Source organism: Peromyscus eremicus, chromosome 19, assembly GCF_949786415.1.
Source record: "Peromyscus eremicus chromosome 19, PerEre_H2_v1, whole genome shotgun sequence".
Taxonomy (NCBI): Eukaryota; Metazoa; Chordata; class Mammalia; order Rodentia; family Cricetidae; genus Peromyscus; species Peromyscus eremicus.
In genome coordinates, this window is record NC_081435.1 from 59,206,540 (window position 1) to 59,231,650 (window position 25,111).

A 25,111-nucleotide genomic window follows, 5' to 3' on the forward strand; every position below is an offset into this window, starting at 1 on the left:
AGTCTGGCCTCAAAGGCATGAGAGTCATCTTTATACCTGCCTCCAAGTGCCATACTATGCTTTTTAAAGGAGATTAAAGTAAGAGGACTTGGGGAGAAGAGATATAAGACTTAAGTTTGGTTACAAAGGAAGCTAACCCTTAGGGTACTCTCATACTTAGACAGGTATGCTATTAACTGACAATGTTTCTTCTAAAGTCATCCAATTTGTGCAACCCTGGCTTGATTTTGTCTATTATTTAAATTAATACTAGTTAAATGTAAAATATGTGCCTCACATCATGATTTGAATTTACTCTGTGTTTAGCATCTATTTCCGCATGGTTCCAGAACGATGCTGCTAGATAATTAGAGGCTTTATTTGATTGCCAGCCAACCTTGGGGGCTGAGATAAGGGCTCATTTTTGTAATTCCAATTTTTGCCTAAAACCTTTCAATAATAAATGCATTCTATAACTTTAGATTGAGAAAAAAAATAATTACATTTGGAAATGCCCCAAATTTTCAAGTTAGTTAACTAAAGTTTACTGAGATATCAGCTTTGGTCTGTTGACAAATTGCAGTTCTTCCAAGTTGTTGGTTTTTAGAAAGAAATATATAATTTTGAGATAGAGAATCTTCCAAATAGGTTCAGTGTGGGGACAGTGGTAAGGTAGGTATATTTACCTTTTTGTTGTTGATAACAAAATATCAGACATTAAATAGAGGAATTATACATTTTTATTACAGTTTCAGAAGGTTCAGTATGCCAATACTTGAGCAGAATATCATGGAGAATAGAACATGGGGGTGGAGGAGAGCTGAAATAGAGACCAGTGCAGGGTCCATCAAGAGATAACACACTCACAAGGTTCTACCCCGATTACCTACTTTATCCAGCTCAGTTCTACCTCCTCTTTCTAGAACTATCAAAAATGGTGCCACCCTCTGAGGAAGGGGTACTCAAATAATGAGCCAGTGAGGGATGTTACATATCCCAGTCCGAGTATCAGGAATCTTCTCTCCTTTCTTAGCACTTGTGGATCTAACTTACCTATTACCTACACCTTTGGGTCCCAAATACCTTCAGGATGGATAAACTGGCCTCCTAGGAGCTGATCTAATGCTCAATTTCTGCCAGGGACCTAATTCCACAGAGATAATAGACCACTAGAAGGCAAGATTTATTTTATTTTTTTTCTTTATGTCTCTCCCCTTAGCATGAAACTCAATACCCAGATGTAGCATTGTAAAGTGGTCAACAGCCATAGCCTCAAATCACAGTGTCATTTCCCTGTGTGGTTCTGTGTATATAACAGCTTTTATAAGCTTCAGGGTACTTTGGAAAGTAGGAGTAATTAAATAATTCATTGACCTTACCATTTTCTAATTATCTATCATCTTCCAGTACCCCTGTACCCAATTTTACTTTCCTAGACCATTTAAAGGCCATGATTATGATAGTTAGTTTTGATTGTTGGCTTGATGATTACAATGCAGAACCACCTGGGATGGGAATCTGAGTGAGGCCTTGCCTAGATTACATTGGACTATAGCCCTGTCTGTGAAATATTTTCTTAATTGGGTTAGTTGATGTAGGGAAACCCTATATCATGTCTTAATGTCTGTCTTAAGCACTATTTCATCAGCTGGGCTTTGCACTAAATGAAACGTAGAGAGCAAGCAAGCACTAGATTGTATGCTAACTCTCTGTTCACTGCTCTCGACTATGGATATAATGTGACTACTTTTTCATATGCCGTTGCTGTTCTCCCCCTCTATAACAGAACGTAACATGAAATCGTGAGCCCAATAAGCCCTTGCTCCCTTATTTTGCTGTGTGGGAATACTTTACTAGAGCAATAGGTAAAGAAGCTAAGACGGCAAGCCTCCTTGTTTTCCAAACCTTTCAACACTCTTGACCTCTTTCCTGTCAAAGTATCCAACAGAATAAACACCAATTCTTTGCCCACACCGTACCAGCAATTAAGTAGCCAGTCATGGAAAGAAGAATAAATATAATTGTAGTGTTAACTTTCACTTTAAATATTACTATAATCTTGAATGCTCAGTCAATATTGCCCAACAGTTACAGCCACATAGAAAAGATAAATAAAAGACTGATCACTAACTTTGGATAACCACTTACCCTCTTTTCCCACCTTCAAATACTCACTACTTTCTTGTGTAAGCCATTATAATGTGATGGCGACCTTGGACCGGTCATCTTCCTAGATTCAAAGGAACTAGTGTCTACACTCCTCTTTGCTCTTGCTTCATGTAGCAAGACTAAACTGTGTCTCTCTTGATTTACTAGGTTTGTGCCATCTTGTCTACCAATAGGATTGCATACTTACATGCTTTCAGTTTATTTTGTGCATGGTTCATTTCCCCTCTACTGTATTATTTCTAGAAATTGTAGTATGTCACAAGTTTGTAATCAAAACAAGCAAAATGATCAAAGCAATGAAAGTTCTTTCAAAGGTTTTATTCCCTTTTAGTTATTATCCAAAATTTTCTCTCCACTTATAAGAAAAAACAACCTCAAACCAACATTCACTGTTTGGTCTTTAAACACCATGTCCATTTGTAGCCCCTTTCCATGGAAGTAATTTTATTGTTGTTATTTATATGTGTCCATCATCAGCTCATGGCAGGCTTAATAGTTCCCAATTTCTGTGAAACTTATCTACTATTAGCTACTGTAAGCCATCTCACCTTTTTTACTCACAGTTTCTCATTCTAGATGACCAGTCTCCATGTGTAACTTGTGTCAAATTTTATCTTCAGCGTGTTTTCACTTGGTGCTAGTTTTATTAGCAACACTTTACCCTGAGTATGCACAAACCCGTTCCCCACACTACTGATGTGTTAGCCGCTTTGTCACATCTTTCTACATCCTCAAAGCCACAGCCTAACACATTAGTGTCCCTAATTTTTTCACGGAACTTCTCGCTCTCTTGTGTTAATTGTTCAACTGTTTATAATTCTATTTCCCTGTACCAAATATAAATAAACTCTAGGAAATAATGACGTTTGATTGCCTTTCTGAGAAGCTTTGCCAGCAAAATAAAAGCTCAGAGTTGATATTCCGGTGATCTGTTTCCTAAGCAGCACTTAACGGATTCTACGGCATAAAGGAAGTGATAGTTGTATTGCAGAGCACATGACCAGCCACAGAACACCTGCTGCGCTTCAGTGACTTCCACTCATTAAACATGAGTCAGTAAAGTTGATTCCAATTAGTCTTATTAGTGTGTTAAATCTCACAGATAAAATACTTGCATTTTTACTGTTTAAACATATTTAATACTATACCAGTAGATATTTTTATATAAGTGAACACTTTACAATTTCTAAAATCAAATCACAGAGTGCTTTCACCTACTGGTGGGATTGAACTTATTCATGTTCTCTGACTAATCAACCATTCTAACTATAACGGCAACTTCCATGAGCTAAATTAAAATCAGAGACCTTATCACTAGACCTAGGTTCATTTAATTTAAGCCTATTATTAAACCTCCCTCTTTTAAAAAATGTATGACTTGAAGGAAATCTCATTAAATCTCATGGAAAGGCTAAAGTCAGCTCTGACTGCAGAGCCAACCAGAAATAAGAACCTTAGAAATGTGTGTGATGAAGTTTAAATTACAGGCGATAAGAGAATAAAACCAAAAACTCTAAGGGGAGTGATTCTCTTATATATTTTAATCTCTTTGTCAAAATCCCTTGTGTACATATACTAATACATATATTAATGTATACATACTAAATAGCAAAGCAAATATATAAATCTGTAAAGGGCAAAAATGTATCAATCTTATAGCTCCATATATATATATATATATATATATATATTTAAGTGTATGAAACGTGAATAATGAGAAGATGCCACAAAATCTTTTCTAAGTCCCGCTTGCACTAATCAAAAGTTCACACTGACATTGAAATTTAACCATGCCTGAAAGTCATTAAAACTTATAGTAGCTATCATAAGGAAATCTGTAGGAACTGTATAAAACCTCTTGGATTCTACTTTCCTCAGCAGAAACTGGCTACCTCTCGTTCTTCATCTAGATTGGGCCCATTTGTAATTTCTCCTGTACACATTGTAACATCAACAATTGTCATACTGGTCTTGTTTTGACAATTGTATTTTGAAATTTCATTAGTATATTTCTTTTTTTTTTTTTTTTTTTTTTTTTGGTTTTTCGAGACAGGGTTTCTCTGTGCAGCTTTGCGCCTTTTCCTGGAACTCACTTGGTAGCCCAGGCTGGCCTCGAACTCACAGAGATCCGCCTGGCTCTGCCTCCCGAGTGCTGGGATTAAAGGCGTGCGCCACCACCGCCCGGCTCATTAGTATATTTCATCTGTCATGCCTAAGAAACAGTATCTAGTGATGTATCCTGACCCTGTGGCTCTTAAAATCTTTGTGCTCCCTAGCCTATAAATTTCCCTAGCCTTAGGTATAAGAGTTGAGTTGCAGATGAATCTGTGGGGGTGAACAAACTCTTGCAATGGATATTGAATCTCTGATGGTTAGCCCTGGATACATAGACATATATTCACATGCAAGAATGATTTATTTATGTGATACATTTATTAATTTGATTACTAAATTAAAGACGAGATTATTAATTTGTAAGGATGCATGGAAAGAATGTGAGAGTAGGAGAGGAGGTCAGGAGGGTATAAATTCTACAGATACACTGCTCATCAATGAACGCCTTCAAAAAATATTTTGCTCATTGTTGACAAAACTGTGGGGTAAGGGAAACACTCATTCATTGCTAGTAGAAGTACAAATTTTTATAGCCACTATTGAAATCAGTATGGTGGTTCCTCAGGAAGATGGTAATAGATTTGACTCAAAACCCACCTATACAAGTCTTTAGCCATATACCCAAAGGATTCTACATCCTACTACAGAGTCAGTTGCTCAATCACGTTCCTTGCTGCTCTAGTTATAATAGCCAGAAATTGGGAAAAGCCTAGATATTCATCAATAGATGAATGGATAAAGAAAATGTGGTACACTTGCACAATGGAATATTATTCAGGTGTTAAAAAAAATCATAAAATTCTCAGGTAAATGGATGAAACTAGGAGAACAAACAAACACAGACCCAAAATGACAAATATGATACAAATTCTCTTATATGTGGATTTTAGCTTTTAAGCCTTTGTTAGGCATGATACAACCTGAATAACCACAGAGGTTAGGTATGGAGTAAAAAACTAAGAAGGAGTGAAGGATCACCCAAGAAAGAGGAAATAGAATATATAATTAAGGAGAAACTGGAGCCTGGGATAGGAGGATTAAATGGAGAAGGTGAGAGAAAAGGGGTTAGCGGAGGGGATGTGAGGAAGGACAGGTAACACTGAGGGCCATTTGAGGCATCATAGGAAAAAACTAGTACTGTAGAAGCTTCCATATATATATATATATATATATATGAAAGAAATGTAAATGAAATCAAAGAACAAGGGAGACAAAGCCTAAGTGAAAACTTCAAGTGCCAGGAATAGGTTATATATAATTGGCAAAAGGGGTCTATGGAACTCCCAGACAACTAAGACTATTGCCAAAACTATTGGTTTATCTCCAGAAACTAAGGGTAAGGCTCCATTGCTGAAAAAAACACCTATATATCTCATCGAACATGGAGAAGTTCAGCTGGTACTACTAAGACCCGCTCTGTTACCCCCTACCCCCCCCCAGCCTCACTGACTAATGTTCATGATACTGGAATATATGCTGCATGGCTTCTGGGGGGGAAAAGGTAAACAGCAAGTCTCTTTCAATCCCTTTGATCTATACTGGTGATCTGCCTGAATGAAACACGACGGCAGTAGTGACACAAATGTTCTGGAAGAAACCAACCACCACCTGATTGGACTTAAGACCCACTTCATGAGATGACACCCATCCTTGACACTACTCGTGTGTCCAAAAACCTGAGAATGGATACTTAGTGTACCTAGGAAAAAATCAACTACTACTGTTCTGCTAAAGGAACATAGCAATAAAATGACTCCTAAGGACATTTTGCTATAGCCATAAACCAGTCTCTCTCACTCAGCCATCATCAGGGGAACCTTCTCCTGCAGGAGATGAGAACTAGTAGAAGTACTTACAGTTGAACAATGTATAGAAACTGAGAGACCCTAGAACACTCAATCCTAAATGGGATGTCTTCATCAAACCACTCCCCTCAGAGCTCAAGGAGCTGTGCACAGCTGGAGACAGAAAGAGTATAAGATCTGGAGGGGATGGACAACACCAAGGAGACCGTGTATTCCAAACACAGCAGGACTGACAGAAGAATTAACTCACAGAGACTGGGGCATTTTGCACGGGGCCTGCACAGATCCAAACCAGAATGGGTCCCAACTCTGTGACTGGAAAGTAAACATGAACCCCATTCCCAGATAAGAAGTCATTTCCAACTGACAGCTGCTTACAGATACGTAAACCACACTTGTGGGTAGAGCTCATGCCCAGCAGTACATGACCAAAACAAATCAAACTCAGTTGTGGTTTTGCAGATTTTCTTTGTCATATCCTGTTTGGTTGGACACCTTTTTTTTTTCACCGTTCTTTTGTTTACATATTATGGTTCCCAATTTTTTGTTTGTACGGGTTTTATTTTTTTGTGTGTGTATGTTTCTCTCTGTGTGTATTTTGTACTTTTTCACTATTTTATTTGTTTATTTACTTCTGGCTTGCTTGCTTTTTTAAATTTGCCTGTTTGTTTTCTAAAGACAGAGAAAAAGAAAGCATGGAGTAGGATGGTTGGTGTGGTGAGGTGGGAAGTATAGGGGAGGAGATGTGGGAGCAGAAACAGTGATCATAATATAGTCTATGAATTTGCAATTAAAATTTAAAATAAAAAAAGATTACTAAACTGAATATTTTCTTAACTTTGTCTGAACTAAAATAGTGCAATTAAATACTAGATTTATTCCTCTGTTAGTAAATGCAGATAAGAGAAATAGGCTTACTTCACGTTAGAAGAACCCTGAAGTATTCTAATACCTACTAAATCAAATGTGCTTATAGAAAAAAAAAATAGTCCTTACTTAGTGTCTATTAGTCTGGTCAAAGAACATGTGTAACCAAATGCCACCGACTATGTTGCTTCATAAATTCCTTTATACAGGCCAAGATTCTACTGGACAGTATGGTGAGCAGAATATATGCATAACAGCTAATAAAGGAACATACATTGGCTGACTTACCCTTGAATTAACCACTTCCAGTGAGATGTTCTGTGGCGGAGCACCCGGTACTGAAAGGAATCCAACAAGGTGTGAAGGTTAGTTACTACTGCCAAAGGCTTGAGAAAAGAAATTCCAGCCCACCGACAAAAAGAGAAAGTATCTTGTTTCTCACATTTCATAATGAGAATTTAGTAAGATAATGCCAGCGGGTGGCCCTTCTGAACTTTCCTAGAGAGAGGAGAAATAAACATTTGTTTATTTGTGTCTCATGGGGTGGGTCAGTTAGTTATCCATCTATGCAGCCCTCCAAATTATTTTGCAAAAGAGCACCAGCTGTGGCAGCAAATACTGCCATCTAATTACAGCTCTGTGATAACCTTGCCGGCAGAACCTATGAAAACACAGGAGAGATTTTCTAGAGTGGCTTTTAAGGATTATCATACTGTGCTTTTCAGGATCTGCATGGTTTTATGGTGGAATATATCATTGTAAGAGAGACCTGGGTTGCTTAATTCCTATAATGCAATCGTTATTGTCTCCTAGAGAGTGAACAAAAGTCCTCACTTCTTTTTTTTTTTTAGCTATTTATAATAAAACTTGTATGCCACAGAAGCAAGCAGGTTCCCTGATAGTGTTTGGCCCGTTGATTCTATTAACAAAAGACAGTTAATTTTTCTTTGAGCATTTTCAAGCTGTTTTATTATTTTTCCTGTATTTAAAATTTCTTAAACATTTATGGTAAAAAGAATATATGCAGCTCCCTGTTGATAGTTGTAATAAAGATGTACTATATCCAGAGTGAAAGTCTCTTGCTGTGCAAGCAATTTGAAGACAACCATTGAATGGATAGCTGTTATGTGTCCAGAAAGGTTCTAGATGTCAGAGTTGAATTGCAAATAAATAAAGCTCCTTAAACACCATAGGTTCAGAAACAGAATTCAATAACCTCTTAGCTTTGTTCATTTATTAAATAAATCATCCTTATTTTTTTCTCGTGACTCGGTGAGATACACTACTTGTGCATTTTCACAACTCCCTGGGCCATTCTGTGCCCACACTTCCTCTTCTTTCCATGTAAACTGGATGGTATCCTTAGTTTTTTACTTAATACAGCAACTGACTCTGAATTTACTTATGCTTTATACTGATTTTTGCCTGAAAATTATTCACCATCAGGGCACACTGTATTCCTGGCTAATTTCTGTCTTCTTGAAACTGACAACCAATTAATATGTATTGAATCAGTGACTAAATGAGAAATGAAGACCTACTTAAGGATTGGTTCCTAGATCTTTATTAGCATGATGGAAATTGCAATAATTTGTTTTGCTTTGATTTAAACTTCTTTTCTTAGTGCTTGGTAGAGATTGTAGCCAATGTATTCAGTGATAAAATGTGAAGCGTGTGTTAATGAATTAAGTCACTAAGCAATCTTTAATAATATTCCTTTATTTAGTGAACACCTCAGATGTTTCAGTTAATACTATGACTTTAAACTGAGCATAAAATCCCACTTTCACGTGGCCAAATGTTTTCCAAATTTTAATGTTATATCATCAATACAGAGGATACTGTTAGGTTTATGTGCAAATTCATGAAGCAGATGTTGAAACAGTAGATTAATTTATAGAAATGTTATGACAGTGTAATAAAAGTCATTTTAACTTCACGAATTTAGATACAAATTTTGCATTTCCACTGTTTAAACTGAAGTATAGGTTGAAATTTATCATATATTAATTTGTTTTATTTGATTTGTCTGGTTGTAACTAACATACTTATGGCAGCAATTAGATTTTCAACTTTTACCTTTGGTGAAAATTAAAGTATAACATTACCTCACATAATTTCAAAAACTTCAGAAATTTATTTTAAAACCAAACTTGGGAAACTATCTCAGTTACGGTTTGAATCTGTAGCAACTACCAATGATGCAATTTTGGAGGAAAGACAGAGTGTGTTACATATCTTTATTTAGTTGGGAGCATGTTTGTAAGTGATGTGATATCTTCAAATGCTTTTTCTTGAAAAACTTCAAAAGCTTTTTAAGAGTAGTTAATTTCCAGTTTCTAGTATGCCAAAAACAGACTAAGGAGATCAATAGGTATAACTACCACAATTTTAGAGGCATCAAAATTCTAAAGTCTTTACTTTAATTGTGTTGACGTATTTTGTCACTTTTCCTACAATAGAAAACTCTCTTACTATCCATTGACAGCATACTGGCTATTTTGCTGCAGGCAAGTGGAGAAATCTGTTCCAGTATTTCAGTTATCCGTCAACCATAGATAGGATCGGATGCTGAGTAGAAGTGAACACATTACATACCCCCAAGCCTCTTCTTGATCTTCCATAGTTTCATAGAGTGATAAGGACATGTTTATCTTCCAAATGTTAAGATACCACCAACAACACATTGTTAAACTGATCAGAGATCATCAAATACTCCTTTCAAGATAGTAGAGCCTACTGCTGTATACACATTACGATGAGGGTAGATTAGATTCCCAAACTTCTTAAGTCCTCAATAACTGAGGCATTTGAATTTAATCCCTGAGAAATACATGCTGTCATGTTAAAAAAAATTCATTGACTAAAGTAACTCATGATTGAATGTATCCCTTTTAAAAACATACTAATCTAAGATATTTTTCACCAAGTGAGAAATACTTTCATACTAAACCCACCTCTTTACTTCTTAGATCACATGACTTGACTCTGTTATCATTTTGTTGTTGTTGTTTAGTTGATTGGTTGGTTGGTTGGCTGTTTTTTGTTTTGTCATTTAAGTTTGTCCCTGTGTATCTAGCATGGCCCCAAACTCACTATCTTCAAATTTCCACCTCCAAAGTTCTGGAATTACAGGCACATATCACAAACCCCTGTTTCTGATGTGTTCTTTTAACTTAGTTTTGTAATTTATAAAGAAGTAAGCGTTATAAAAATGACAGGTAAAGTAGATGATGGCTTGCATCAGAAAGTATGCACAAATTGTAGTTATAACAATAATGAGCATAAATATGTGCTTAGTTTGACCATAAGTTTTAAATTTTATTTCTGCTCTTGGAGGTAGAACTGGAGAGACTCATTAGTTCATTCAGAACAATTAATAAGGACCATTTAATGCAAGTCTTTCAAAAAAATCTTTTGGAAAAAAGTGCATAACAACATAGTACTAGTACTTAAAGTTAAATTATTTAATTATATGAGAAATGTGGATCATTGCTAACCAATGGCATACTAGGGTGAGGAATTTGAATGAAAAAGTACACCTCTATCCAGAAAATATATTAAAATAAATCTAAATTGTAAATTTCAGCTATTCTTGAAAATAGTATTTATAAGCAATTTAGCAGACCTTGAAAATCATTTGGATAATGAGTTTACAAAATAAATTTCTCACATCTGATTTTGTCATATACATTTTAGTTTGTGTCAGTATAAATTATTATGGGATAGATTACTTCAACTATAATCTCAGTAAAACACAGGATGCATTTATATATAGTTGCATATTAAATCAGTTGTCCCCAAACTGAGAAATTCTACAATTCACTCATATATAAAAACCTTTGTAAAGTTTGGTGTGAAACTGTCTAATTAATGAAACACATTGCTCAAGTTGGTAGAAACATAGGTAGACATAACATTATCCTCCATGTCTAATGGAATAAAAATCAGAAACACATATTGGCATACAGAACATATATTAAAGAGATATGTGTCTCATTCATTATTTTAGTGTGTGCATAGACTAGTCTATTTCATTTTTACTTATAATACAAAATATCACAGGAGTTCAGTGCTATGTGACTGAAGAACTGGAAACAGGAGAGCATTTCACATAACTCAATCCATCTATTTGTGTGTGATACATGACCTCAACCTGAATAGCTTCGGCAGAAAAGAGAAAACATTAGATGAAGTAGATAGAGGGGAACTGGGTAATGTCGGGGTGGAAGCTAAGAGCACAGTTTTTACTGGAAATTAAAGGAAGTGAGTTGATTATAAACGTGATCATAGATAAGATCAGGGTGTGCCCACACAGAAGTCCCCCATTTCTCTTATCAGTGCATCTGATAAAGAAAATTTTGTGCTTCTCCAACAATGATATTTACTTGGGGTTATAGTTACGGAGTTCCTTTTTAAGTGACAGACATTTTTTCTAGGCACTGCAGCATTTCCAGGAGATAATTCTTGGACTAATGAATAACAGTCTATCTTTCTCACTTATGACATTTAAAATCAAAGTGGAGAATCAGGCCACAGTATTACAGTTCAGAGTTTGAATGAAATCTACATAAATTATGTAAAATATTCATTTTCATTTGTTTTTCTTTTATTTTTATAATTATAAGCTATGAAGTAATTTATTCAGCCAGTGCATATTCTGTTCTGTCTTGAATAACAGAATCAGACGGTTGGGTAGAAGAATTACATTAAAATTAATACTGAAGTGGCCTAACAGTAAAACACCCTTTTGAGGGAAATTGCAAATGAGCATCACTTCTGTGTTCTCTTTGCTGTATCCTTAAAAACATGCATATCTTTCTTCATGCTATTGATATTCTGTGGAGTATCTACCTCAACACTTTCCCAGATTAAAGAATGTTAGGTCAAGAATCAGAAATTGAAGGCATTTTAATCCAAAATATCAATAATTTATAGAACTAAACATACTAACAGGGAATCCATGCTGGCTACGGCTGGCTCTTGATCTGTTTTAGTATTCATGGGAGCCATCTCTGCAATTCCACTCCTGCTTGAATCTCCACAGTCCCATTCCAAACCTTATACTAGCCTGTAACATTTATTAAATTTCCCAGGCTCTCATTATCATGTATTCTTTTGGTCTCCAGTTTCCTCTGACACTATTTGGTTAAACCCATCATCTTCATTAAGATTGCTTCATCCCTTTTATTTCATTTGAAAAATATGCCTAATCTTCCTTTTTTTGTAGGCAAGATAAAATGAAGGTGTTCATGTTCATGCTCACATCTAATATTTTAAGTGAATGTTTATTTATTTAGTAAAAATTCTTTGGGGATACATTCCAATTAATTGATATATTCCATCACTTATACTTTAATCATCTGCAACATTTACAAATGATAAATGAAGGATATATACCATCTATATTAGTCCACTCACATAACAAATGTATTTGCTTTGATCGTATACAGAAATGAATAAATACATTCATAAGAATAATTATTGATCTCACAATGTAGCCACAGTGTAGAGATTATCCATTAATCCATCCTTATTCTGTGTATATATTTAAATCACAAATTTAAATTTGACTGCAGTACTCTGAATAAGTTGCCTATATTTCTTAATTATGATAAAACAATGCAAATAATATTAGTTTAAAAAACTTCAATACAGAATCAATAACACATATTGCAAACTTTTTTCATTTAATAACAAATATGTGAATAAAATTTCACTGTTTATCACTTACCATCAGAAAGTGTAACCACAGTAATATCGTCGGTAGATACTCCTGGCCCATAACGATTATAAGCTAAGAACCGAAGAGTATATTCCGTGAATTTTTTCAGGCCTTCCAGTTTATAAGATAGTCCATCAACCTCTATATTCTGGAGACATAAAATGCCAGAATCATTATTAAGGAAGCACATTAAAGTAGAAATGGCAGCCATTCTGTGCAATCAGTGCATTGGATGTTAGACACTTGCTCATAGAAGCAACTCTATCCCTTTAATGAATTGCTGTAAAACCATCCTTGTGTCACACACTCCCCTACTAAAGTCCAAACTACTCTGCAGACTCCGTGTTAAAACATCACCAGGCGATTTTTATAGTCATTAAGTTTCGATTTGTTTAACACCGCCCAGAGCACTGAATAGTATGGGTTATTCCACTCAAAGAGAAAGGACATTCCTGGGTCTCAAATTAAATAATTCACCAAGAAATCACAGATTGCTATTTGCTTGATGAAATATACCCACAGATACTGAAACTCTCTGACACTTTGCCAGAGATTTTGTGTCCCCCAAATGATGTGGTGTAGACTGAAACTATTTTTAGTACTTCACAGCTCCAGTGGGGAGCTGCTGAAGGCAAAGGCCATTACAGAAATCAGAGCCAGTGCTTGCTAAAGGGGCTGTCATTTAGTTTTACATGATGATTCCCAGACTGTCACTATCAACATTGGGCAATATACCCCTTGAATGTTTTTTTACATGAACTGCAGAAAGGCTTGTATACAATTGGATGGGGAATATAGCTTAAAGTTAAGAGATAAGAGTGACATGGAAACAGCCAAGAAAAAAAGAATTCCTGATTACATGAGATCAGTTCATTCAATACTGTCTTTAAAAGTAACTAAGAGGTAGACTTCAAATATTTCTAGTTAAATTTCTGGCAGATTTGTTTCAAATGACGATCCTGATTAGGCATTTTATACAGAATCATAAAAACTATTCTATGCTTGCTAATCTTTACAAACAATATCCTAAGACCATTTTTCTTTATCATTAACTTTTCTCTCTATATATATTTGTATCTTTCCATATAAAAGTGATAATTTGGAAGAATCTCAATAGTCATGCATATGACTACTATACACATACATCATCAAATGTTATAATGTTTTACTTCTTTATCCACATACTTATTTACTATTACTCTCCTGAAAAAAGCATTCATCTCACTTTAGACTTCTATTAAAATTACTATTTAAAATATAAAAACCAAATAAGGTCGGAGAGAGTAAGCTTCTAAGAGTAAGTTGGGAAAACAGTTGATCACAGCATGAGGGTGAAGAGACGACAGAACAGCATAAAAGTCTGAGAATGGAAAGAGCTGCTTGTAAAAGGCCACTAAACACAAAGCAGATCATTCATAGGTTGAGTAATGAAAAAGAGTATCTCTGGGTATAGTATGTGGCTACCCATCCTGGCCCAAGCTACTATAGTCAAAACCCAAACTAGTATTCTCATTATGAACTTCACCCCATTGTCTTTTAGCTCCTTCATCAGCACAGTGCAATGAAATGGTTTAAAATTTCAAACAAGAAGTACTTGGAATTAACCAGCTATTCAATGATCATGTAAAAAGATGAACTGTGTCAGGATCTGGCAAGTGCCCTGTCTTTGTCCCTAGAGACATCCAGGGTATAGAAGGCATGCGGCTCCTTTCTTTACTCACCTGTTCTTTTCCCGTGGACACTTCAGTGCAGAGCAATCTATAACCTTGGACTGGACCATTTGCATAGGCGGGGGGTTCCCATGTAATAAGAATTGAGGTAGGTGAGGTAGATACAGCATGCAGGTTTTCTACTGGCCCTGGAACTTGCACTGTATATAAAAGAAATTGATGCAGATAAGACATGTTGCTTTCTCAAAACAAATATGTACTCTGTATATGTAGAAAAAAAAATAAAGGATTCTGCACTGTTTCTAGAGTTTTATAAGACAATAATGTTAATATATAATAAGAAAGTACAATAATGAAACTTTTGCAATCACTTAATTTTGTTTCAAGGGAAAGATTATATAAATTGAATCGCTCATTTTGTTTTATAGTTAATGTGAGAAAGAAGTAAGATTCTTAATCTAAACTCTTTTTTTTTTCCGTATCTGAGGACCGAACCCAGGGCCTTGCACTTGCTAGGCAAGCGCTCTGCCACTGAGCTAAATCCCCAACCCTAATCTAAACTCTTAATCTAGAAATGTTCCCATTCTATTAGTAGGCTTTTGCATGTTTATTGCTAATATCTACAGAAGGAAAAAGAAAAGACAATAGCATTTTTGATTATGATTCTTTATTCAAATAAACAACACACCTATGCACAATTCATCACATTGTCTTTAGGTCAGCAATTTAATGTGTAGCTGATTCTAGCTCTTTTAACTTTTTGTAAATGATATCATTTTCAATTTACCTTTTCTATTTTCTCTCATTACCATTACTTAATCAGAAATAAATAATTTGTTTACTAATGAAATTAGATAGTACAGAACCATTATCCTTAATCAAAAACACTTCTGTTCAGTTGTGTTTCAAGAGTTAGAAATTTTCAGATTTCTATGTAAGTAAAAGCCAATATTTCTCTCTAGTTTTGCATTTAATATTTTGATGGGCAAGTAGATTCACACATTTTATGATCCATGATTCACTATTATCCTCAATTGTTTTGAGGTTCAAATATTTCCAGAGGTAACTGAAAAGACTTTTTTTTTACCTTACATCATCTGTCCTTGTAACCCATCCCTTCATTTATGTGAACCTTTCTTTTTTTCTGGCATAATATTGTCCTGAATTTTCCTGATTTGGCCCACATTTTAAAATCGGACCCTTTTCTAAATCTTTCTGGTTCTTTTTAGCAAGTAACGGTATTGAAAACAAAGGTTTTAATGGGAAGTGTTTTCATTACTGCTTGAGTGTCAACTCCTCTAGGTCCTTTTGTTGAACAGTGCTGAGAAACCTGCCTATAAGCATACACACACATACACTCATGTTATGTATCTGCGTATATACACATGCATGAACAGCACATATTCCCTTTGTGTTCTTTTCAGAGGTATTCCAGTCCGGTGAGCATTTGTCTATGATGGTGTTCTACTCTGTACACACAACTTGAGGAACACTGCTGTCAATCAGAGGATGTTACTGCATGTCACTCTTTATTGTAATATAAATAGAATTGCATTTTAAGAACTCCATGGGAAAAAAGGAAAGAAATACAACAAAACTTGTCTCCTGATGCATAACTTCTTTGTCATAGATCAGCATTTTAAAGAATTGTAATAGAAACAAAAGTTACATATGCTTTTATGAGTATTTGAATATTTATATGAACAATGGAAATATTCAAGAATATTTCTTTCTGCATTACAATCTGTTACTCCTCAAATGAAAAAAGAGGAAGATGGGAGCTAACCACTAGAACTAGTGATTTGGTTAAGACATGTACTAAACATGCAATGGTTAAGATTTTGAGACAGATTTTAAGGAGCCCAGTCTTGGTTTCCAGGGTAAATCTAGGAACCTAGGAGACTAACATGTATATAGTAGAATAGAAGAGCAAATGATTAGTTACTGCTCAGTTGTCTCATAATGGGTTGGAAGGAAATAATCCAAATGCATACTGTTTCAGTGAGTATATTTTTTTAAATGAGTTTTGCTTTTCACCTCACTCAATAGGTAGTAGGTGACAACTTTGCAGAAAAACAGACTATTAACAGTGAGTGCTATACATATTCTGGGATAAGAAATGTGGCATGGATAGTTATGAATGACTCCTCTTGTCCAGAGTAAAGCATGTGAGAAGAGCAAACTGAGAAGTCTTTCCAGCAGGACAGGCTGTGCAACACAAAGAGAGGGAAGATGCATACCCATATATCACTCATTGAAGACAATCATTGAGTTTATAGGAAGAAAAAAAATCATTGAGGCTTGGGAACCAGGAAGATGAGATATGCCAAATTCATAGCCATTTCCAGCAAGTATCATAAAGAATTACATTGTAGGGTTATATACAGCTTGTGGTTGTGAATCCCTGAGAATGATATGAGGTTACTCTTCTAGATGATCTTAGTGGCTGCTACTTGGTGTCATAGGATTTCCAGTGAAAATACTCAAAATACTATCTAGATTCTCTAATAATGGAAACAACTATCTTTTAAACAGGTTCTGCACAAAGCTTGCTACATAGGAATTGTTTTAGAAATTTGTGTCACATGAATATCTTCAGGTAAAATTACCAATCCTGTCATTAGTGAATAACCTAAAGCATTTTATGTAGTGCAGTCATTATTTATTAGCGAATACAAGTGATTAGTTAATACAAGTGATCACTGATATCTTTAGAAACATGATGAGAATAAGGTTGGAATATGTAACTATGTGTGCATTTGAGCCTGTGTGCTTTGTAATTGATATTTATGTATTTAAAATGCTGTTGATTATGGAACATCATGTCACTAATACCCTAATTTGGACCTAGTTGCCATGGATAGTGCCAGCCCTTATCATTTATTCATCAGTTGTATTTGTCTATGTTGCTAATGGTCATTGGATACTGTTCAGGAAAAACATAGGTATAGATTTTCAGAAGAATTCCAAGCAGATATAATAGACACCAGAAGTGCCAAAGATAATTCAGAACATTTGGTTCAAGTGCTTGACTTACTGCCAGATAATGGAGAACATTTACTTTGCTTGGGTGAAGTCTCAATACTAAGTTTTTTCCCCTTAAAATAAATATAATTTATGGTTTTATAATGTGGAAAGAATTTAATTGATACTCCCATTTATTAAAATTAAAACATCATAGCCATATATATTTGAATATACTTATATATCAAAGATTAAACATAGTTTTCAATTAAATTCCAAAACTCTGATTGAGATTAAAACACTGGGTTTAAGACATTCTTCTAAATAGCTCCTTCCCTCAGGTCAAGACACTGGGATTCAGTTAAGTTTTAGGTGCTTATTCTTCATAAAAGTGCTATAAATTCAAGGTTCAAAAATTTTGTAGCATTTTCCTTTTGAATTATAGCCCTATTTATATATGTGGATAATATATTCTTTCATATGAATTATGGGTGTATATTTATATATATATGAGTATGTATGCATACAAACAATTAAACTTGTATTCAGGTACTTATCTAGAAAACATGTTGAAATAAAATTTGTGTGGTATAACATAATGTGATATGTGCATATGAGTTGCACAGAAGAGAAAAACTAAAAGGAATTCTCACAAATGTTCAAAAACCAGTAGTAGATGTGAAATCAATACAGTTAACAGCTTCAGCCTTCCATTCCATTACATTTTAGTATGTCAGTCAAGAAATTTAATGGGTTTAACTGCTCATCACTTCCAAGATGTGTTTAATAGCCTCCACTGATCCCCTCGGACAATAATTTAGTGGCAAACTACATCTAATTTCTCTCCATCTCAGTTTGAGTTACCTATTTCTTCAAATAATGAAATGACTTCAGGATAGAGGAATAATCTATGCAAGTAACTCATCAATCAATGTCAGTCTAACCAACTACATTTTAAATTTTCAATATTGCATTTCAGTAGAAATTCCTTATAACACCTGTGTCTAAGGACAAGTTAGATAGTTAAAGCGGTAAATGAAATATATTAGATGTCACTATTTGCATTGAGGACAGAAATTTGTGGGTATATATGGTTATATGTTTTATATGATAACAGAGCATATTATAATAAGATCTTGTTGTATATTAACCTTGAAATGACATATTAGTCAAATCCTTATGAGCATTTGCTTTCATGTATGTAAGCACACCACATGTGGACCTGCTACCCTTAGATGTCAGAAGAGAGTGTTCAATCTCCTGGAATTTGGAGCTACATGAGTTTGTGAGCTACCATGTAGGTGTTGTGTACTAAACCCATGTCCTCTACAAGAGCAATGGATGCTCTCAACATCTAAGCCATTTCTTCAGACCCATATTCAACTTTTAATCAAAGACTAGTGTTTATAAAGTTGATATGTTTTTATAGTGGGTCCTTTTCACATTTTCAGTTATGAGCATTTTAAGAGAATTGTGGTTCATATTGTTAAATCCAATAGCATTTTAAGTTTTATATTATATTCTTGATCAAGAAGTCATAGAACATATGGACACCTATGGACAGTTACCTCCTGGATCCTTCCCTTTCCCTCGTCATACTTATTCAAGTATCTGCTTATGTTTGATGTGCTTTCCTGAATTGCCAAAGCCTAAATTATTATTATTGACCCCTAATTTTCTAAAATATTGGGAGTTTCAATAATCTATCCCAAACAAGAGTATGAATCTAAGGGTTTGAAGCAAATGCTTCAGGAAGATAAAGACATGCCACAGACTAAGAACACTGGATGAGCTAATGTCTCTCAGCCATTACACTGATGGATCACAGCAGGAGATCTGAAATGGAGACAAATATTAGTGTCAGTGACTATGCAGTTGAACATCTGAATACTTAAAGTTTTTTTTCTTTTAAATGACTGAAAAGTACAATGAGTTCTAATGTTCCTAAATTGTCAATTTAACAGCTATTACTTCTGAAGGACCAAAGAAATGTCTGATTTTTAAAAAATGAAAATAAAAAGGCATTGTATGTGTTGTCATTCAAATGATGACCTACCTATAAGTCACATACCCTCAAGTCAGGACAGAAATCCAAAGATGATTCTCTTTATCTGCTTAATAATTCAAATGTGATCTGAAGGTGAGTTTTAAAGATGATAATAGGAATCTAAGTAGACATCTGCAGTGATCAGAATAGATTTTGCCCACCACAAAGCTTTTGTCTTGTAAGGAGAAATTTTTACTCCAATGATTTCCTAAAAGAATGTTTTACATGCAAGTCATTTCTGAAACTACTCACAGTTATTGATAATAAAATGCATGCTTTGATTGCCTCTTTGGTTCTTTAATCCTGTATTTAACAGCTTTAGTGATATTTATATGAAATCTGTTTCTATTCTGTATGGGTAAAACAACATCAAAAAGCCTACTGGCAATGTAATTATCACTATAATGAATCTTGACTGAACTATACACATTTAGGAGATATGATGGTAATTTGGCAAGGAAGAAGCAAAAAAAACAAATGTGGGATAGACTTCTAGTAAGAAGCCACAGGAGTGTTAAAGGCTTTGCTTGGAGAAAACAACTATTATCCCTTCATTATGCTTTTAGTTGTAATAAGCACCTTTTGGATAAAGCATGATACATTCATTAGTGTCATTGTGTATATAAGTATGCATAAACAGTGTATATCTACAGCTGCATAAAAATACATATAATGTGTGACATGTCTAACATATAACTTGTGTATTACTTAAGGATATACAGTTATATGTGGTTATATGTTTTACATATATACATATATATTATCGTTGAATATAAACAACCCTAATGACTCACAGTAAAGTTGAAGTAGTCTAATACTTGCATTGATTAAAAGGAGTGACCTCAGGATAAGAAACTGCTTGGAAGATACTCCAAATTTTCACTAAAACAACAAACTATTAACTTATCTTCAAGAAGCGTATAAATTATATTGAATTTCACTTTTTAAAACAATGCCAATAAATGAAAAGTATGGCAGAGATTCCTGACTGTGTTGGAGTTCTCAAACATGATTTTTTATTTAATAACTTTTATATAATTATTTTTGGTATGAATACTTTGTCTTCATGTCTATGCACCATGTGTATACCTAGTGCTCAAGGAAAATCGAAGAGGGTATTGGATCCCCTGACAGCAGAGTTATGGAAACTTTAAGCTGCCTTGTGGGTGATGGGAATTTAACTCAGATCCTCTGGAAGAGGAGCCAAAGCTCTTAACCACTGAGGGACCTCACCAGTCTCCAAGATTGCAACTCATTTATACTGAGGATTTAGAAGTAAACTGTTTTTGTGATCTAGAAAAATTAAGCACAACATTAAAAACTGAGAAGTTAAACTAAGTTTCAAATAAAGTGTTTAATTTACCAAATCTCATGTGACATTTATGTCATTGGCTGCTTGAGGTTATACAAACCTGATTACGCTTACCCTAATGCATCACCCCAGATAAATTGATTCTATTCATTTAGATACAAGGACCAGCTGGCTTTGAAGTTGAATTGTACTTTATGTTTTTATTTTTTGTGCTTTCTGAAGAATATTTTATGGTAGATATTTTCAAGAATGATATCAAAGCACAGTAAAAGGGTATAAAATACTTAGAGATTTATAAGAGGCTCTTATAGTAGATGGTAAGGACAGATAGCTAAACATAAAGCAATTCTATAATTCAATCAATCCAGTAATTATTGTTTAGTCATCAGAGATGAGAATGTAGATTCTTTGCCAAAAACTATTATTGAAAAAACAGTTAAGATTTACATTGATGTAAAAAATACAATGTCTAAGGAAGAAAGAAGAATTTGATGACTCAGGAAACATTAACATGAATGAATTTGATGGGTAATGCATGGCAGTGGTTTTTCTAGAACCTGCTGGTAAGGGGGAGCAGCTGTCACAGCCTTAGATGAAGGCTTCAGTTGATGACAACTTCAAGTAAATTGAAGTAGTGAGAGTAATTCCACTGGGAAGTCAATGATGACAGAAGCTCATCACATGGTCAGGACACAAGTTACTTTTTCATAGTGTATGGGATGGTCTCTAAATTGCTGCTTTGTTTCGTTGCATGCCATGAACAACTAAAATTTTGTACTGCCAATTTTAGAAAAGTGTGGTATCATTCATGACACCCAAAGACAGCTCAAAGCAAATCCACCTTTTCTCAATGTTTGTCTAACATTCAGTTGGATTAAGTATGATAGCCCTTGGAAAGCTGAGGCAGGAGGATTATGAGTTCAAGCCTACCCTTGGATACAATCTTTAAAAAAATCAATTATGAAAAAAATTGTCTACAAAAATGAATTTCCAAAATGATTTTCTGAAAAACTGCAAATAACTTTAGCCATTTCAAATAGAAATAGTGAAGAGTGAACATTGACTCTTGGGTAACTGCCAAAGAACAAAAGTGTCAAGAATCAAACACCTGAGTCCTGAAGTAAAATCCTTTTAGCTATTTAATAACAGTGCAGCATGGGGCCAAGACACATATATACTATGAGCATGACTTTTATCAGTGTTGCATATAAATAGTAAAATGCAAATAATCATAGAAAGATTATAGGCTATTACACAGAAAAAAAAAATCATTCCAGGTAGCCAGTAGCTAATGTCACTGCCACAGGATTCTTGATCATTTCCAGATTTCTGTTACCTTCCTATACAATTAGAAAAATGTATTTTTCTCTTCCTAATTGCACGACTGTTAGAAGAATTTGAATAGATGTTAAATGTGAGAGGAAGCCAGTTCTGTACTGAAGAAATGTCTACCGGGATATAGAAGGAATCCTTATTGGGATTATGTTTATCAATCTCCCCTGGCAAAGAGACGTCCTCATAAAAGAGCAATGATTTGTCTACAATAAAAACCGAGACTTTCCATCTTCTTGTATATACCCACATACAGTTACATTCACTGTTTTGTTTCCATAATAGACAGAGGTCAAGTTATTGTTCCATTCCTATAGATACATCACAGGTGGAGTGTTCAGGAAGTATATTTCCTGGCCTTTTCTTGCTTCACACTGATTTGAGACTCACATATACTTCAGGATCATATTTCTGCACACAAAATCTTGGCTCTCTATAAATAGATAAGTACAGAGAAGCAGGTTTCTTCAGCTTTGCACAGCCCAGAGTGTTTCCCATGGTGATAATGTAACTAAGTCCCAACAGCCTTTCTAGATGTCAGCTTGTGCTGTGGTCAGTATGGGAGGAATCGATATCTGATATTTGTAGTTTTAATAGAGCTATAAAAGACATGTATAGATTGCTCTTATAAAAGAACTTCACTGCCATTTGTTAGAAGAGAAGGAAACAACAATCTCTTCCAGACAGCTCAGAGAGCAGATTTTTCTACATAACAACAAAAAGATCCTACCCTGAAAGATACAATCTCTTTGGGGATGCAATTTATTGTTTATCTATTTCTGCACTTTAAATGCTAAGCAACTGCCTTGGATAAACTGGTTGGTTGGGGAGGTACTATAAATTAAGGGAAAAAATTAGAAATCTATTGTCTTAACATAAGTTTCCCAGAAGTCAGAGGTCTGGACTACCCTGATACAGCAAATGCTAGGAGGTCCCATCCAATTAATATTTGATAACAAAGGCAAGTAGAAATATGTACAACCTCAGGAGTCAGAGACCCTAGGTCCAAATCAATAAACTTCACTCAGACTATGTGGACAAGGTCAAGATTTTTAAGGACTTTGAACTTGAATTACCTTATTTTGTAACATAGAGTTCGTATAGGTCCTACCTTGCTGTAAAGATTAATAATGATTCATTCATAGTTCATAACAAAAATAAAATTCTTTCTAAATAGTAACCAAATGTTATAGTGTGACAGGGACTATGATAGTTGGTGGGTAACGCAATGAAATATTTCCATAGGACCAACAGTCCAAGGAGGCAAGAGGAACAAAGAATCAGGAGCAAGAGAGTTCAAAATGGAAGGGAGTGCTAAAATTGCCAGAGGGCAAGCATACCAGGCTTTTTTAAGCCTGTATCTTTTCTATCCTTTAAGACTCACAGAAGAATTGATGGCTTTAGGCACTCTGTGCCCATCCTACTACACAGAGGAAATTTAAATGATAAATGTGGGCATTGGAAGCATAGTTGTTAAATATTCTGGAATCCAAAAGAGAGAGAAGAACAGCCTTACCCAGAATGATGTTTGTGGTGCTGAAGAGACCAAAAGATTCATGAGCATCTCCTTCAATTGATAGGAGAAGACAGAGTAGGGAGACTGCAGTGAGGCTGCCTATGGGGCTGACCTGCAGAGCTGGTCACGTGAGTGCTGCTCTCTGAGATGAGAAGCACTGTTAACACAGAACACTGACTGGGCCAGGGTGTGTGCATTGCTGTGTAGGGTGGCTGAGAGGCTATCAGAGCTTTCATGCCTTGCTATGTTCCCAGTGCTTGACCATGTACTCAGGGGGCTTCTACCCCCTAATTGTAGTCCTAGGCTAGAACGTCTCTCCATCTTTCTTTCTCCTATATTTTCTTGTGCCCCAGTTAGTTAATTTCTCACCATATATCTATGAATGGACTCACCCAAGCTGCTCAATTGTCTTTATTTATTTCCTCTGCTTATTTCCTTCTTTTTACTCATATACAGTCACGGTTTTTCAGGAACATCAGGTGGCCATTTCTGATGATTTTTTTTAATTTATTTTCTTTTCTGTTTCTGTCTAACTTAGAGCCTGTAAACCTCAACTTTGATCATTTTTAAGGCATTACAAATAATTGCCCTAATTGACAGCTGAGACTGTCCCCATGGTATATTTTCTTTCCAAGAAGTGGATGTGCATATTGAAATTTTTCTTATACTTACTTCCTTGATGCTTGGGAAGGGAAGGGGAGATTAAAAATCATTCCTAGCAGCAGCAACAATAAACATTTCAGTTACAATCAACCTGGAGAGACGTCTGACCTTGAAGATCCTGAAATTAATATTCACTCTGTGATTCTGCTGACATTTATCTCCAAGAAGCACCTTTAATGCCCTTACACATACACGCATCCCAGAGAAAGACTGATAATCACACAGGGCAGAAAACCTGGCTTGTCCCGTATCACCAGGAAGCATCTCAAAGGCTCTCGGTCTGTTGACTGAACTACCCTGAGGATTAAGTTTATTTTATTTTCAGTATTCAAAAGATAAGAAGTTTATTAACCACTTGGAAGATTCAGGCTTGTCCAGAGATAGCAGTAGCAGGACAGAGTTGGGCAGTAAATCACAGAGGTAGAAGAGAGGCTTCAGGTAAAACCTAACACAGTGACACACACCTACTGCTGCTCATCCAAACATCTCTGTCTGTCCCTCAGTCATTGCTTTGCTTATATTCCCACTGATGATGAAAGTATGACATCAATTGGAAGGACATGATTTTAATTTGCATTCAAAGGACCCTAATCATCTTAAACAAATGTGGACTGAAGTAAATAAAGTTCTGGTGATATATGAAGGTTAAACACAGATGTCAGAAATTATTTTTGTGGGAATGGTTAGGTTCAAACTTTAGATCTCACCAACTTTGAAACTCAATTTAACGTAAGACTGGCAACCTTCCAAACTTCTCCTTAGCCTAAATTAGCCACAAGGATACACGTGTAAGCCATCTTCATGTAAAAACATATGTAATCGATAATTGCTCACATGTAGCCTAAATCATCTGGCAGTCTGTTGAAAAGGTATAAGTGACATGTCTAAAATTTTAATATTATATATTTCATTCAGACATGATGTATCATTTCAACTATTGATAACAA

At 35.1% G+C, this 25,111-nt stretch overlaps 1 protein-coding gene across 1 annotated transcript in view; it reads right to left on the bottom strand.

The window, feature by feature from the left end:
- Window positions 1-25,111, bottom strand: part of Dcc (DCC netrin 1 receptor) — a 722,447-nt gene that overhangs the window by 274,457 nt on the left and 422,879 nt on the right. Inside the window, exons 10-12 of the mRNA XM_059246128.1 lie at window positions 14,382-14,530; window positions 12,670-12,808; window positions 7,224-7,273 (exon numbers count right to left, since the gene is read on the bottom strand). Coding sequence (XP_059102111.1) covers window positions 7,224-7,273; window positions 12,670-12,808; window positions 14,382-14,530 — 338 coding nt within the window. The remainder of the gene's footprint in view (window positions 1-7,223; window positions 7,274-12,669; window positions 12,809-14,381; window positions 14,531-25,111) is intronic.